Here is a 13,778-nt window from a genome sequence, read left to right on the forward strand (position 1 = left end):
CACTGACCTTGAACTGGATTTCTGCATCCCTAAGTCTGGTCAGTTGAAATGTTACCTGCAGTTTGTAATAACGTATTTCAGAAGTGAGGAAGAGGTAACAGTCAGCAGGGAAGGAGATAAGTGTTGGATGTGTGTAGGAAACATTCAAGTTTGGTCCATAAATTGATTGGCGCTTGTGCTTCTAGAAAATATGATACTAGTGTCACAAAGGGCAGTGGTTTTAACCATGTTTTCTTTAACCAAATGAAATTCATCTTGCCAAAGAAAATCCAGCAGTTTTCCTATCAGGGGTGTGAGCTAAAGGGAGTCCCCAATCTATAGTTAGCTAGTATCCAATAGCCATTGTATTGCTCTCGAATGTGACCTGGTGGCTTGCTGATTCCAATAGCAGCACCTTGGCTTCTTCAGAATTTCTATTGGCTTCTTCAGAATTTCCAGGGCCCTCTGGTTATAGAGGCCAAGAAATGGTTCAGATGACTTCTCTAAGTCCCGTCGTTCATAGGAGTCTGAGGTTTCAGTGACTTGCTTGCCCCACCTCAAGTACTGAGCAAAGTGCTTTTGAAATGTTATTAAGAATCAAGTTGGTACAAGATCTCTATTAAGGTTCTCAAATTACTAAGGAAGATGAGTTCAGCTTTCAGCCCAACAAGAAATAGAGCCAATCTCTTAAAAAACATTATTCACAGTGACAGCCACATTAGAATTTTAGCCTCTGGAAGCTATTTTTAGGTTGATGCAAAGAAGTACCATCACTAAGTCCCCAAGAGACACGCACCTTATGCTCCTTTGGCAGCTCCATTTGATCATTCCACACACAGTGTCCATGTCATGTTATTCCTCAATCTTTCCAGCTTCACTAAGTTTATAGGAATAATCACCAAAGTCATAGAATTTCAGAACTGTGAAGGACTTTGGAAATTATCTAAACTTAGAACTGTTGCCTGATTTTATCAGTAAGGAAACAGAGGCCAGAAATGAAAAAAATTGGCATAGATCATTCAGTGAGTTTTTGGCACCACTATACTAGGATCCAGGGCTTCTGCTCTATTTTCACTGATTATAAACATTCAAATAACTTTGCTTGAGGACCCTAAATAAAGGAATCAATGCAATTTGAGAAGGCGATGAGAAAAGAGGGCGCCAGATGTTGGAGGGCCTAAACAGACTGGGACTGTGGTGTTTCATGTATATCTGTAGGGTTCCATTAAGGTTGCTGAATCTTCAGCTCAACCACTTGAGTTATGGGCTGTGTGTCCACATCATGCTTTGAAATGTTGGCCTTACTGCCCTAATCAGTGAAGATTGTATTGAGTTGGGCTCCAATGCCATGGTGGGGGTAGGAATCATAGGACATATCTATGGGAACATCATAGCGGGGGACACCAGCCTGAAAGGGGGTTGAATGCACATGCCCTGAGCTTAGACTTGCAGAAGGGTAATGTGGCATGAAGCTGTAGGATTTATCCAGGTCAGGGGAGCCATCTTGCTTCAAGGAGAAGTTCCCACTGATGCTCAGAGGTGGAGTAAGTGGGCCTTCATAAGGTGGTGTACTGCAATCAGGTGGATGGCTCCCAAAGGATGATTCTCCCAAACTCTTGAACACAGGGGGTTTGAGATTAATAAGATGTGTTTCCATGTGGCCATAAGGAGGGCTGGGGAGCCCAGGGGACTGATAGTTGAAGTTGTGGACAGAGATGGCAGAGTCACAAATAGGAGATTTCTCCTCATGCTTCTCCAGGAGGACAGACTGAGAGCCCAGCTGGAGGCACCCAGCCACCAGGTTGCTTGTGGGCTGAGAGAGCCCTTTGCAGAGCATCTCCACGAAGCCCTTTCCTTCAGGTGTTTGTCCAGTTTCCAGGACCTCAGACAAAGCCCAAATATAGTTCCTGGCCAGTCTAAGAGTCTCTATCTTGGAGAGCTTTTGGGTCTTAGAGTAGCATGGCATGACCCTCCTCAGGTTGTCCAGAGCATCGTTCAGGCCATGCATCCGGGTCCGTTCTCTAGCGTTAGCCTTGACTCTTCGAGCCCTGAATCTCTCAAGGCGTGCTTTCGTCATTTTCTTTTTCTTGGGACCTCTTCTCTTGGGCTTCTCCCCATCCTCGTCCTCCTCTTCTTCCTCCTCAATACTGTCATGCTCTTCAGCCAAGCTGCCAAGCAGCCCATAAGCAGCTGGTCTTCTCTCCTCCTCCTTCATCTCATTCTGAGACCCCAGACCCTTGTCCATCCAGGATGCTGTGTTGACCAACTCTGTCATCTCCTTGGGTTTCACATAAGTTTTTGCCATTTCCAAACCCTGGAAAAGGAAGCAGCAATGGTTAGTGCCTGTTAATTTCTGATTTGATTTAAAACTAAACTTTCTTTTTATATCTTTGATATAAAGCACAGAATTTGCACTGGAATTCAATGTATAAGTGTCTAGTCCTAGTCCTCCATTCTGAGTAACTAATGTAAGACTCAAATAAATGCCCAGGTCACTCATTTATCTATGGCATATTATAAGAAAATCAACTATAGAGAAAGGAAATTGACTTGATTATTCATTGTAGAGCCAGTACTTAACTCTTTTTATTCTCAGGTTCTTTATCTCATGGATATTTTATGCAAAAATAACTGATATACCATTCAAAACATATTTTTCTTTCTTCCTAGAATTCAGATCATAAAGGGAGATAAAATGAGCATATAAATTATTGTCCAAATAGAAAAACTAATGAAAGGGAAAGAAGATGCTAACGTAGCTATAATTAGATGATATGTAAATAATAATTGTAATTATTGAAAAAATTTTAAAGCATACCAAACAATAAAATAATTAAACTGTTGTATATTTACACCACACACACACAAAGAAAAACTCTAGTGAGATCATTCAGACTACTTTGTACATCTTCTACAAAGGATGACTCAGTCTCTATTAGGACGTATCACATACATCTAACCTCTACATCCCATGTTTCCCACTGACTCTGCCAACTGTTGGCTTCAGGCATCTCTTAGGAAAGAGCTGTGCCACAACGGTCTGGTACACCACCTGATCGTGAAATATTTCTCTCTCCATCACCAGGAGAGCATTTTGTTTTTTCAGTAAGCACATCATGGTCTGTCTAGTTAGCGGTGTTAGAGGTGTTCGTGATGTGGTGTCTAGAAAGAATCAGGAAAAGAGAGAGAAGTTGCCGCTGATCATCTTTCAAATTCACCCACGTGTTAAAAGGGAGAACTCTTTTCATTGAACATGCATCTCACACCCACCATCAGACAAGTATATGGCAGCAGCTAGAATTATGAGCCAGAGGTCTAGCCAACCTACTTAAGACTTTCCATGCAACTACTATCATAGTACTTCACTGAAAATGAAAAGTCTGGAACAGGTTTTGAACTTAACAGAACACAGTGACTGCAAACATAGCAAAGACGGCTTTAGACAAACACACAAATAGACTGCTTTCATTCACTTGCTTAACAGATACTGTTTAATCAGAATTCTTCTACCAAAAAATTTGCAGTTAGGACACTTATTTGAAAACCAGAAGAGACTGGTTGTTTAGTCAACATTTTGCATTTAATTCTGGAGGAGTCTGAATTGTTTTGAGATTTGTTGAGATATTTGTAGGTATATAATTTACCAAATAAAAATATCTGATAAACTCCATCGGGGGCATCCAGGTTCATCAGCTACTCTCTGAAATGTTAAACCCTCTGTCACCTTTGTATATCAGAAAGGGGTGAGCATGATAAATGTTTTTTGATCCATGAGGCTTGAGCCACAAATCAATGAATGCAGGAATTAGTACATAGCTTTTAAAAATATAAATATAGGATTTTATTTGTTTCTGGTAATCTGAGCTTGTTTTCCTTGTAACCTCATTTACCTCCTATAAATAATTAATGTTACTGCTTTGCAAAAACAGCCTAGGTTTCATGTTAATCAGCACAGAAATCATGTCAGCTTGACTTACTCACTTAATAAGGCTTCCTGGGTAAGCAGCTTTATTGAAAACACACGTTGGAACCTATTGGTCAACTGGCTGCCCAGGCCAAGTCAGAAAATCCCACTTTTAATATGGATGATGGGGCTTGTGTGCTGAGCTGCACTTCTAACTCAGGCAGATATCCAGAGGGAGGGTGAAGGACCTAATTAACTTTCTGTTAAAGTAACACTGACCTTTCAGAGGCAGGTGCACTCTGAGGCCAAAGAGGATGGAGTGGGCTTGGGAAACCTAACGTTCCACATGCAATTATAATAACATTTGTGCAGCCTTATAGCAAAACTTTGGGAAAATGGGAGTGTTATGCTCATTTCATTGTCAAGGTCAGCGCAGTTCAGGTAGATTAAGTTACGGAAGTGCAAAGACATTGAGCTGGTAGAGCAGGACATACAACCAGTTTTTCTGAATTCATACCCTAGGTTTTACATTCTTTCTCCTTTCTCCTCTCATCACAGCCATAGGAAGAAAGAAAGGCACTTTGACACTGGGAGCTGGGGCTCAGTGGTGCTAAGTCACCAGGAAGTGATCATTATCCAAAGGGAGGCTAGTGTACGTGTTCTCTGCGGTGCTTTTAAACTCATATTCCAAGATTCTTCCCTCTTCCATATTTTTTTCTTGCTACTTTCACCCATTTATTCCTCTCTCTCTCTCTCTTCTTTAACCCTGTTTCCTTCTCCCTGTCCTGTTCCTTCTCTTTCTCTCATCTCTTCATCATCATCACTATCGCTGGGTCATACTTCCACGCATGGAGAGGAGAGAAGAGTCTCCTGAATTGCCCCTGAAACCGGACACCAGCCTGGCCTCAGTATTTCAGCTTTTTATCATCTTTACCTCCGCACCTCTGGACACTAGCCAAGCTCTGTCAATCCTCACACTCATCACAAAGGGGGATTATAACAGAGTAGACTACCCTTTGCCTTTAATGTAATTTGATGGTTTCTGTAAGGGTCAAAGAGCTGCTTTCAAATCAGCAGTATAAAGGAAAAGAACCAAATGACTGGCAAAAATAATAAAAAGGGCAACCAGTTTTCATCTTTGTTCTGTTACTAGCTATGGAAAGGATGTAGATGGCTCCAGGTGAACTTTCTCTTTTCCCGTAGGTGCTGGTCCATTAGCTCTGTGAGAATCCCATGAATATGTAATAGTGGTTTCAAAAGCATGGAAGCTGGAATAACACACACTCTCGTCTCAGCTGTTTGCATTCCTGCTTGTTAATCTCAAACACATTGCATAAGCTTTCAGATCTTTCATTTCCTCTTTGATAAAATAGAAATGATATATTTTATATGGTTTTTGCAAGACAAAAATATGAGAAAGGATTTTTGTAAACTTTAAATGCTGTAAAACATTATCCGTATATTTATTTGTCTTGTGTTTCTTCTTGGGTTTTCTTATCTAATCTGTTCACGTGTTTGATTACTCAAAATAAAAATTATTTCTCATGGGTGAATAGTAAAAGGAGACTGTATTAATTACTGTGCCTCTTATTACCTGGACAGAACCTCCTCTGACTGGCTCAGAAGAGCATCTGACGATTGCCTGATAACCTTCTCTTTTCGCAAGCGTGGCTGGACAGCACAGAGCCTGGAGTAAGATTACGTAAGCTCAAATTTCAGCTTAATTGCTTACTAGCTATGTGACCTTAGGCAATAATCTTTCTGTGCCTCAGTCTCCTTCTCTTTAAAATGGGAATAATAATGGTCTTACCTCATTGGGTTATTGTGACTATAAGATAAACTACTATATTTGAAGACTTTGAATAGTACCAGACATCATAAATGCCATGTAGGTGTTAGGTATTATTGTTCCTAAAGTTCACCATGATTTTTTCTGGCCACGTGGACAAAACAAGTATAATTACAATCTATCCTTAATGTTGATTTTATGCCAGCAAAAGCCAGCGGCTCTATTTCAATATCCATTTCAAAAAATTGTCTGATAAACCCACTCCCCCCAAACTCCTAGTGAAATTAAATACCAAAGCTCCCATTCTGTTACAAAGGCTGGGGAAGCAGAGCTCTATCCGCTGCCTCTACTGGACTGATTAAAACCCTGCCGCCATGTTCTAGAAGGAAGTTAGCCTCTTTCATTCGGTTGTATAATTGGGAGACAGTGGTTGGCCAGGCTCTTCACATGAATTTTCAGGTTCATAGAGTCTCTGGTGGAATGAAGACGACCCTCAGCACTTGAATATTTTTCCTTTTGTTGCTCATTAAGCAATATTGGGGATAAGACTTTCCTACCAGAATCAAGTGCCAGAGGTCTGAAGTGGTGTCTCTCAAATAGAAATAAAAGCCAGAACTCCTCAAAGATAAAGAAAAGAACTTTCCTTTGACTTTTCCCACCTAAATACCTTCAATGCATCAAATGGTTAGCGGGGAAAAAAAGACAAACATCCAGTTTTCGACCTGAGAGTTGAAAATGTGTGTGGTGCAGTTCTGAGCTTTGATCAAGAAAACCAACCTGAGTCTTTCCAGAACAGGTACCTAATTCTGCCATGGCCTGTAGCCTGTTAATGAACCAGCTCAGAGGTGTATTGAAAGAAGCATGAAACTGAAACCCTGTTCCATCACTCACTTATTAAATGAACACAAAATAATTATTTTAATTCTTTTACCCTTGGGGCAAAATGGAAATAATATTTTTATCTTTCATATCTTATTTAAAAGTGTTTATGAAAAACAAGGAGACAGTGCAACACAAGAACTTTGTAGAGTTATTATGCAAGGGTAAGGGTTGGGGATTGTTTGATAGATGCTTTATGACAAAGTCTATAGCACTATTTCACAAAGTATCACGTTGAGATTTCCATAATCCCTAGAAAAGAAATTAGCTCTCAAAATATACATGAAGCGGACTCCAGTATGACAAAGATCAATAAATACTGGCTCTGAAGGCACAGTACAACCCCCCTGCACCCCCTGAGCACATTCTGATCTTATAAAGTTCATTTTATTCTTTGACCTTGGAACCTGGATTTCCTTATGCATCTATACAATATAACAGAATGTTTCCCTTTCTTTAGGATCCTTTTGTGAAATTTCAAGATTAGCCAATTCTCTCAAATTTGAAATTCCCTTCCCCCTTTTTTTTTAATTTTTGATCTGTTTTAGAAAAAAATGCTTGTGCAGTCAAGGATTATGACTACCCATACTTTTATCACTGGGGCTGAGGTCACTGGGCATTACTATGGTGTGGAGCTGTCCTGGAATTCGTCCTATTCTTTTACTAATTTTTGAGTTGCAGAGAATTTTCCATTGGTGAATAAGTGAGTCCGGAGCACTTGTGTGTGTGTTTGTGGTGATAGACAGTGTCTTTCCTTGTGAAAACTGATTGTACTAACTTCACCTCCTGATCCTATGGCCAAATCCTATATACAACAGGAAGAGGACTATTCAGCCCAGTTTCTAGGGAGCCTAAGGACCAGACAGACCGAACGAACATCTTGCTTGGAGTTGCAGAGTCTGTTCACTAAAGACGGAATGCAGACCAGGGTGCTCACAAGTTGGGCTACCTGGAAGTGGCCAGAGGCTGTTCTGTGCTCGTCCTGTTCAACCTTATATACTCTGCTGCTTCCCTCTTGATCACACACACACACACACCCCTTATCCAGCATAGCCATATCATCCTTCAATTTTCATAGCCTCAGATCCTAACTGTTAACTCTGTAAACTGAAGTTACTCAGTCCTTCAGTTTTCCCTCCTTTTTCTTCAGCATTTCATCTCTGGTCCCTCTGTCAAAAAACACGAGGCATAGGGGAGGGTATAGCTCAGTGGTAGAGTGCATGCCTAGAATGCACACGGTCCTGGGTTTAATCCCCAGCACCTCCATTAAAAAGATAAAGAATTAAAAAAAAAAACCTAATCACCTCCCCCACCGCAAAAAAAAAAAAGGTAGAATGTTTTTTTTTTAAAATGAGGTGGGCATTTTACATTTTTTAGTATTTTTCTGAATACATTTTGTGGGGTGGGTGGGTTGATGAGAGGCAGAAGAGGCAAAAATAGACGTGGACAATCTTTCTCTTCTGATTTCCCATCTGAAAAAGCTGAGGAAAAGGAAATGTTCCCTCATCCTATGCCAACTATCTCGGGATTTTGAGCAGACCAAATGAGGGCAATGGTAAGAATATATCCCCATGGTTTTTCAACACCTTCTCTCATTCCCTATTCTATTTTCATTTCCCTCCCCGCCACACAACACCCTTCACGCCTCGTGTAGCCTAAAATGCTGTGAGCAGAGTGGTGGACTAGCTCAATTCTTCCAACATATTTGCTGAGCCACTTTGGGAAAGCAGTTAAACTTTTTGGCTATTTTCTTCTGCATTAATAAAGTGGAAGAATGGGTTTGATGGGAATAGGGGTATATATAATTTGTAATCTCTATTTTATAAAAGTGATCGAGAGTATCTCAGCTTTACTTTGGGTGATGGGTGCTATGGGAATTAGTGAAATTATTAAAATTTTAATATCTGCCCCTAAGTGTCTGACTCTCTCTACTTCTCTGTTCAACTTTTGTAAATCCTACTCCCTCCTCTCTTAGCCCAGAAGAGACTTGCCTCACCCCAGCTTCTCTTCTAGGTCTGTGAGAACTACCCACAGAAACTTTAGGAGTCCCCATACCACCCCATCCGCTGGCTCACCTCTGTCAGTGGCAGTCCCTGGCGTGAACTCTGTGAATCTGTGTCCTGGAGGAGACTCAGAGAAGCCAAGTCTCCCTGAGCATCCAGATCATAGGAGGAGATGCTTTTAGCGATCCATGTTAAACCGGCCACTGCCTCTTAGGAATGTTTTCTCTGACTGCTACTTATTCTGCTCCTTCCTTGAAGTTCTGTGTGCTCCTCCAGGACGCCTTTGGGCTGATACCCCGTTGCAGCTGGTTTAGTCGGCCTTCAGTACCTCCTCTCTCTGGTTAGTTCCCCGGAGTGGAGCTTTCAGGACCACAGCCTCTGGGCAGCTCCTGCGCTCTGGCCGGAGTCTCCGAGTTGCAGCAGTTTTGATTGCTTTCCCAGCTGTCCAGGGCGGAGTAGTGCTGTCCGCAGCCTAACTCCTCCCCTTCCCCAGCCGAAAGACACGCCTACTTCAAAGGGCTCCTCTGGTCAGGTCCAGCTTAGCCATTCATTCGTTGGTTTAAATGGGGATGAAGGTTGATAGAGGGGAGTACGGGAGGAGAGTTGTTGAAGTTGAGAGGTAAAGAAAAAAGAGAACTGGAAATCTTTGTAGTTAATATGGTAAGAAATGGGAGCTGATCAATGTGGACAGGATGGAGAAAGAAACTTGGAGACAGACTTGGAGAAAGAGCTAATAAAGGCAAATGAAAATATTGGTCCACATCTGAAGAGTCAAAAAATGAAAAAGATACAAGCCCAGGACACAGCATCACTGACTGTTGCCTTGCACATGTGGACTTTAAAACTTCTGAATTCCAAAAGTAGAAGGAATAAGAGTCTTCCTCTCTCTTCTTTTCAACCTGTCAAACTTATTCCCATTTAAAATCCTTTATTTTAATTAGTGAGTATAGACAATGTTATAGCTGTATTCATTGTACTATTCTTTCAATGTTTCTGTTTGTTTGAAATTAAAAAAAACACAAATGAATGAAATCTTCCATTCTGAGGATGTTTAACTCCTCAAATTACAATCTGGGATCTACTACTCTTTTTCAAAAATATACCATTAAGCATTCAGGTAGAAAAAATTCACCTGAGTGGTCATGAACTGGAAGGAAAGAAGGGTCCTGTATAATTCCTAAAACTCTAGTGGCATTATGAAGTAAAATTAGATTGCTAGAAGAGAAAAAAAAACTACATCTGAAAAGATTGAGAGAAAATATGTGTATATGCTTTATTACAGAGCACCGTGGACCAGGCTACCAAGTCAAAGTGTGGCTTCTTCACTGTAGAGGTCGTCAGATTTGGAACACTGCCTTGTGTGAAACTTGACCAAGATCAGATAAATACTTGTGAGTTCATTTTAAGGTGTAAAGGATTTTGCAATCTTCTAGTGATTCTGAGGAGGAAAGGGAAGGGTGATTGGGTTAAGTAATTGATTGCTTGATCATTAATAGTTCAACTTCACTTTCAGCATCAATTATCACATCTGTAAAATGACCCGATCACTTAAGATTTTTCCATCAGCAGCAAGCTAGAATTCTGAATCCAAGCTCAACCTATTTTTGAAACTGACTGAAGGCAATTCTCCAGGCTTTTTGGAAATCATGCACTCTATCAGTGTAGCTAGCACATGTGTCTAATAGAGATGAAGAATTATAAATACACCTTGTTGCAAGGAAAGGTACAAAAGGTTAAAACAAAAGAGAGTGTTACTGCCAATAAAGTTGAAAGGAATAGCTTAGGTTTAAAATAATTAACTTTTTTTCTAATTCTGCTATGTCATATGACTTGTCCACAGAAAAGCAGAAAATAGAAATTAATACTTTTTTGTCAGTGTTTATAGAAAGTTGTTCATAGGAGAATCTCTAAGCTCTTACTGATTTTTTTTGCAACCCTATCCAGGAAATATCCGCTCAGCAAAATAAACTTCATTTTCAGAGTCATTTAATAACACATGCTAGGAATGGTGGATTTCTAAAACCCAAATCAGAATCCACTACTGAGCCAGAGGAAATTTATCTGTGGAGTAATTTGTGTTTAGAATAGAGCTGCAATGAGCACGGGTAGAATGGATAAGTCCCCTGTTTGTGTCTTTGACGTCACTGCCTTGGACATTTGAGAGCTGATGATACTGGTGTTGTTGGGATCCTGCCTGTGAAATGTTCAGAGGGCAGGGAGGAGTGGATTAGCAGAAAGGTGAACATATTGAGACAAAGATGAGGGTGGGGACAGAACATTCTGTGGGGCTCCTTGCTTTCTCGGGCAGATGTAAGGGACTGGACACAATAGGATTAGCTCTCAAAACACGTTCAGTTGGGTCTGCGTGTGTGTGCCTGCGCGTGAAGCTTCGGTAGGGAGGCGAGGAGGGCACTGAATTTTCCTTGAGAGCTGCCTTTTTCAGAGGGATGGATGGACTCTATTTCATCAGGGTCACCCTCATCACAACTTCTCGATGGTTATACAGTTGGCTATTCAACTCGGAGAGTGCAGGAAGGGCGGGGGCAGGGTGGGAGACGGGGGGGGGGGGGTGCCATCCCCAGAAGCAAGGGGGTGGGGACTGAATGCTGGGCAGTTGCCCTCAGTCTCCTTCCCCCACTGGGTTCCTAGGCCAGAGGGCCAATCCCCAGTCCTTCCTTCTTTCTCGGCTGCTTTTTTGTAAAGCTCTGAGCTAACCTGTTAGAACCATCTGCTGGGCGGGGAACAGGCAACCAGCGCTCAGTTGCCGGCCCACAGGCCTGACGCCGGGAGCCATTGAAGCAGAGAGAAGGGGGGCAACAGGCAGATTTATGGGCAGCAATCTGTTACCCTCCCCCCCAAAGCCCCTCTGCCAGGAGACAGCTTGATAATCCATCAACCCCACTAATGAATTAATTAGTATTCCCCGTAATCCCGACCCCCAAAGGAGACTGGCCTGCGGGCCCCTAAGGGGGCTGGAAACCGCCTTCTTTGACCAGACACTGAAGACCTGGGACCAATGCCTGACATTAGGCCCCAGGGTGCTGAACCGCCAGTCACAGACTCTGTTGTTAACGACCCCCAGATGTCCTTCCTTCTCACCTTCCCTTGGGAGACCGCTAGCTTTTGCTGAATTAAAACCAATACCACCAACAAATGGAGTCCAGAGCCATAAATTAGGGACTCTGGAGAGTAGGATGGTGAACTTCCAGAGAGCAAGGATGCAGACTGCCCATATTCAGGATAATGCAGGGAGATCTTAAAGCTGTTCTCCAAGGATTAGTATAGGGTTGGGGTGGGATAGCGATGGGGGCAGAAGGTAAAGAAACACCATTCCTAACCTCAAGAAGCTCAGTGCCTCGGTAGGGAAATGATCCAGGGTCAAAAATCGTTGTGAAACAGGTTGGAGCAAAGTGATCTGTGACATGAATCTCTACTGAGTAAAGACAAGAGTGAAACAGAGGTGTCAGTTGAGTTTCTGAACAATCTGGAAACTGACATCTGGGAGATTCAATAACTCTCCCTTGCAGCTGCAAACTCCTTCGTCCTTTCACAAAACTCTGTGACACAGTAGGGTGAAAAAAGCTTGGAAGTAAGGAAACTCATGTTTTTATTATTAGTAATAGTATTAGTATTATTATTATTATAGTATGGGCAGTTTACAATGTTGTGTCAATTTCTGGTGTACAGCATAATGTTTCACTGATATATATACATACATATATTCCTTTTTATATTCTTTTTCATTATAGGTTACTACAAGATATTGAATATAGTTCCCTGTGCTATACAGTGGAAATTTGTTTATCTGTTTTATAATTAGTAGTTAGTGTCTGCAAATCTTGAACTTCCAATTTATCCCTTCCCACCCTCTTTACCCCCTGGTAACTGTAAGTTTGTTTTCTATGTCTGAGTCTGTTTCTGTTTTGTAAGTAAGTTCATTTGTGTCTTTTTTTTTTAATTCCACATGTAAGTAATATCTTATGGCATTTTTCTTTGTCTTTCTGGCTTAACTTCACTTAGAATGACGATCTCCCAGTCCCTCCATGTAGCTGCAAATGGCATTATTTTATTCTTTTTATGACTGAGTAGAATTCCATTGTATAAATATACCACAACTTCTTTATCCAGTCATCTGTCGATGGACTTTTAGGTTGCTTCCACGTCTTGGCTATTGTAAATAGTGCTGCTATGAACATTGGGGTGTGTATATCTTTTTGAATTAGGGTTCCCTCCGGATATATGCCCAGAAGTGGGATTGTTGGGTCATATGGTAAGTCTGTTTTAGTCTTTTGAGGAATCTCCCTACTATTAGGAAACCTGTGTTCTTAAACCTTGGTCTACCTCTGACTGTGTGGCCACCATGAGTGATCTAAGCCTCACATCATCAGTCAATAATCAGGTTGGATTATGACCTCCTGGGTTCTTTCCAGCTCTACCATTCAGCGATGATGACATAGTTAAAAGTTACAGTTCTGCTTTGAGGGCACCTACATTTGTTGAAATCTGTTGGGAAACTTCTGCATCTTTGAAAGCTCTGTGCCATCTGCCTCCAGCATCCTTCTCTGCTCTTGATCTCCCCACTTACTAAGAGCAAAGACCTCTAGGATGAAGCTGAATCCTTACATTGCCGTTTACAAACCATGTGACTTCAGACAAGTTATTTATCTCTCTGGGCCTCGGTTTCTTCATTTGTAAATTAAAGGTAATAATGCTTATCCAGTAAACTTGCTGTGAGGAGTATATTAAATTTGCTCTGAAGAGTTTATATCTCATTCAATATGAGCTAGCGTGTGCAAAGTATCTTATGTAGAGTCCAGTACTTAGCAAAATGCTCAGTAAGTGGTAGTTATTATTGGAACTTTGTCTTAACCATTTAAATCTGGCTTTAAATTACTTAGAAATAAGGAAAAAGTAAATATAAGATTACTTTATAGAAGTCTTATCTCTGCGCTTCTACCTCAGTACAAGTAACCCTTTTTTATAATAATGACCACACTATGTTCATTTATCTAACAAATGTGTTTTATGTGCATATAAAGTCTTAGGTGCTGTACAAGATTCTGGGAATACAGAGCTGAATAAGATTTCTCATTTTTTTTTTCAAGATTTATTTTTTATTGAGGTAACATCGATTTATAACATTATGTGTTTCATGTGTACAACATTGTATTTCTACTTTTGTATACCCGACAGTGTGCTCCCCTCCAAAAATTTAGTTCTCATT

General features: G+C 41.1%; 2 protein-coding genes across 4 annotated transcripts in view; one reads left to right on the forward strand and one right to left on the reverse strand.

The window, feature by feature from the left end:
• TESPA1 (thymocyte expressed, positive selection associated 1) overlaps positions 1 to 13,778 on the forward strand; it is a 110,851-nt gene that overhangs the window by 38,176 nt on the left and 58,897 nt on the right. For all 3 annotated transcript variants that reach the window (XM_015238032.3, XM_072972689.1, XM_072972690.1), the window contains exons 3-4: positions 5,486 to 5,585; positions 9,837 to 9,945. The gene's annotated coding sequence lies outside the window, so the exon portion shown is untranslated. The remainder of the gene's footprint in view (positions 1 to 5,485; positions 5,586 to 9,836; positions 9,946 to 13,778) is intronic.
• On the reverse strand, positions 1,289 to 8,897 carry NEUROD4 (neuronal differentiation 4). Its single transcript, XM_006203105.3, has 2 exons — positions 8,627 to 8,897; positions 1,289 to 2,293 (listed from the first exon to the last, which is right to left on the reverse strand). The coding sequence occupies exon 2, from the start codon at positions 2,282 to 2,284 to the stop codon at positions 1,289 to 1,291; it is 996 nt and encodes a 331-aa protein (XP_006203167.1). The 5' UTR covers positions 2,285 to 2,293; positions 8,627 to 8,897.

Source organism: Vicugna pacos, chromosome 12, assembly GCF_048564905.1.
Source record: "Vicugna pacos chromosome 12, VicPac4, whole genome shotgun sequence".
NCBI lineage: Eukaryota > Metazoa > Chordata > Mammalia > Artiodactyla > Camelidae > Vicugna > Vicugna pacos.

Excerpts from the sequence above, each read along its gene's own strand:
- NEUROD4 (XM_006203105.3), bottom strand. The coding sequence starts at position 2,284 with ATGGCAAAAACTTATGTGAAACCCAAGGAGATGACAGAGTTGGTCAAC.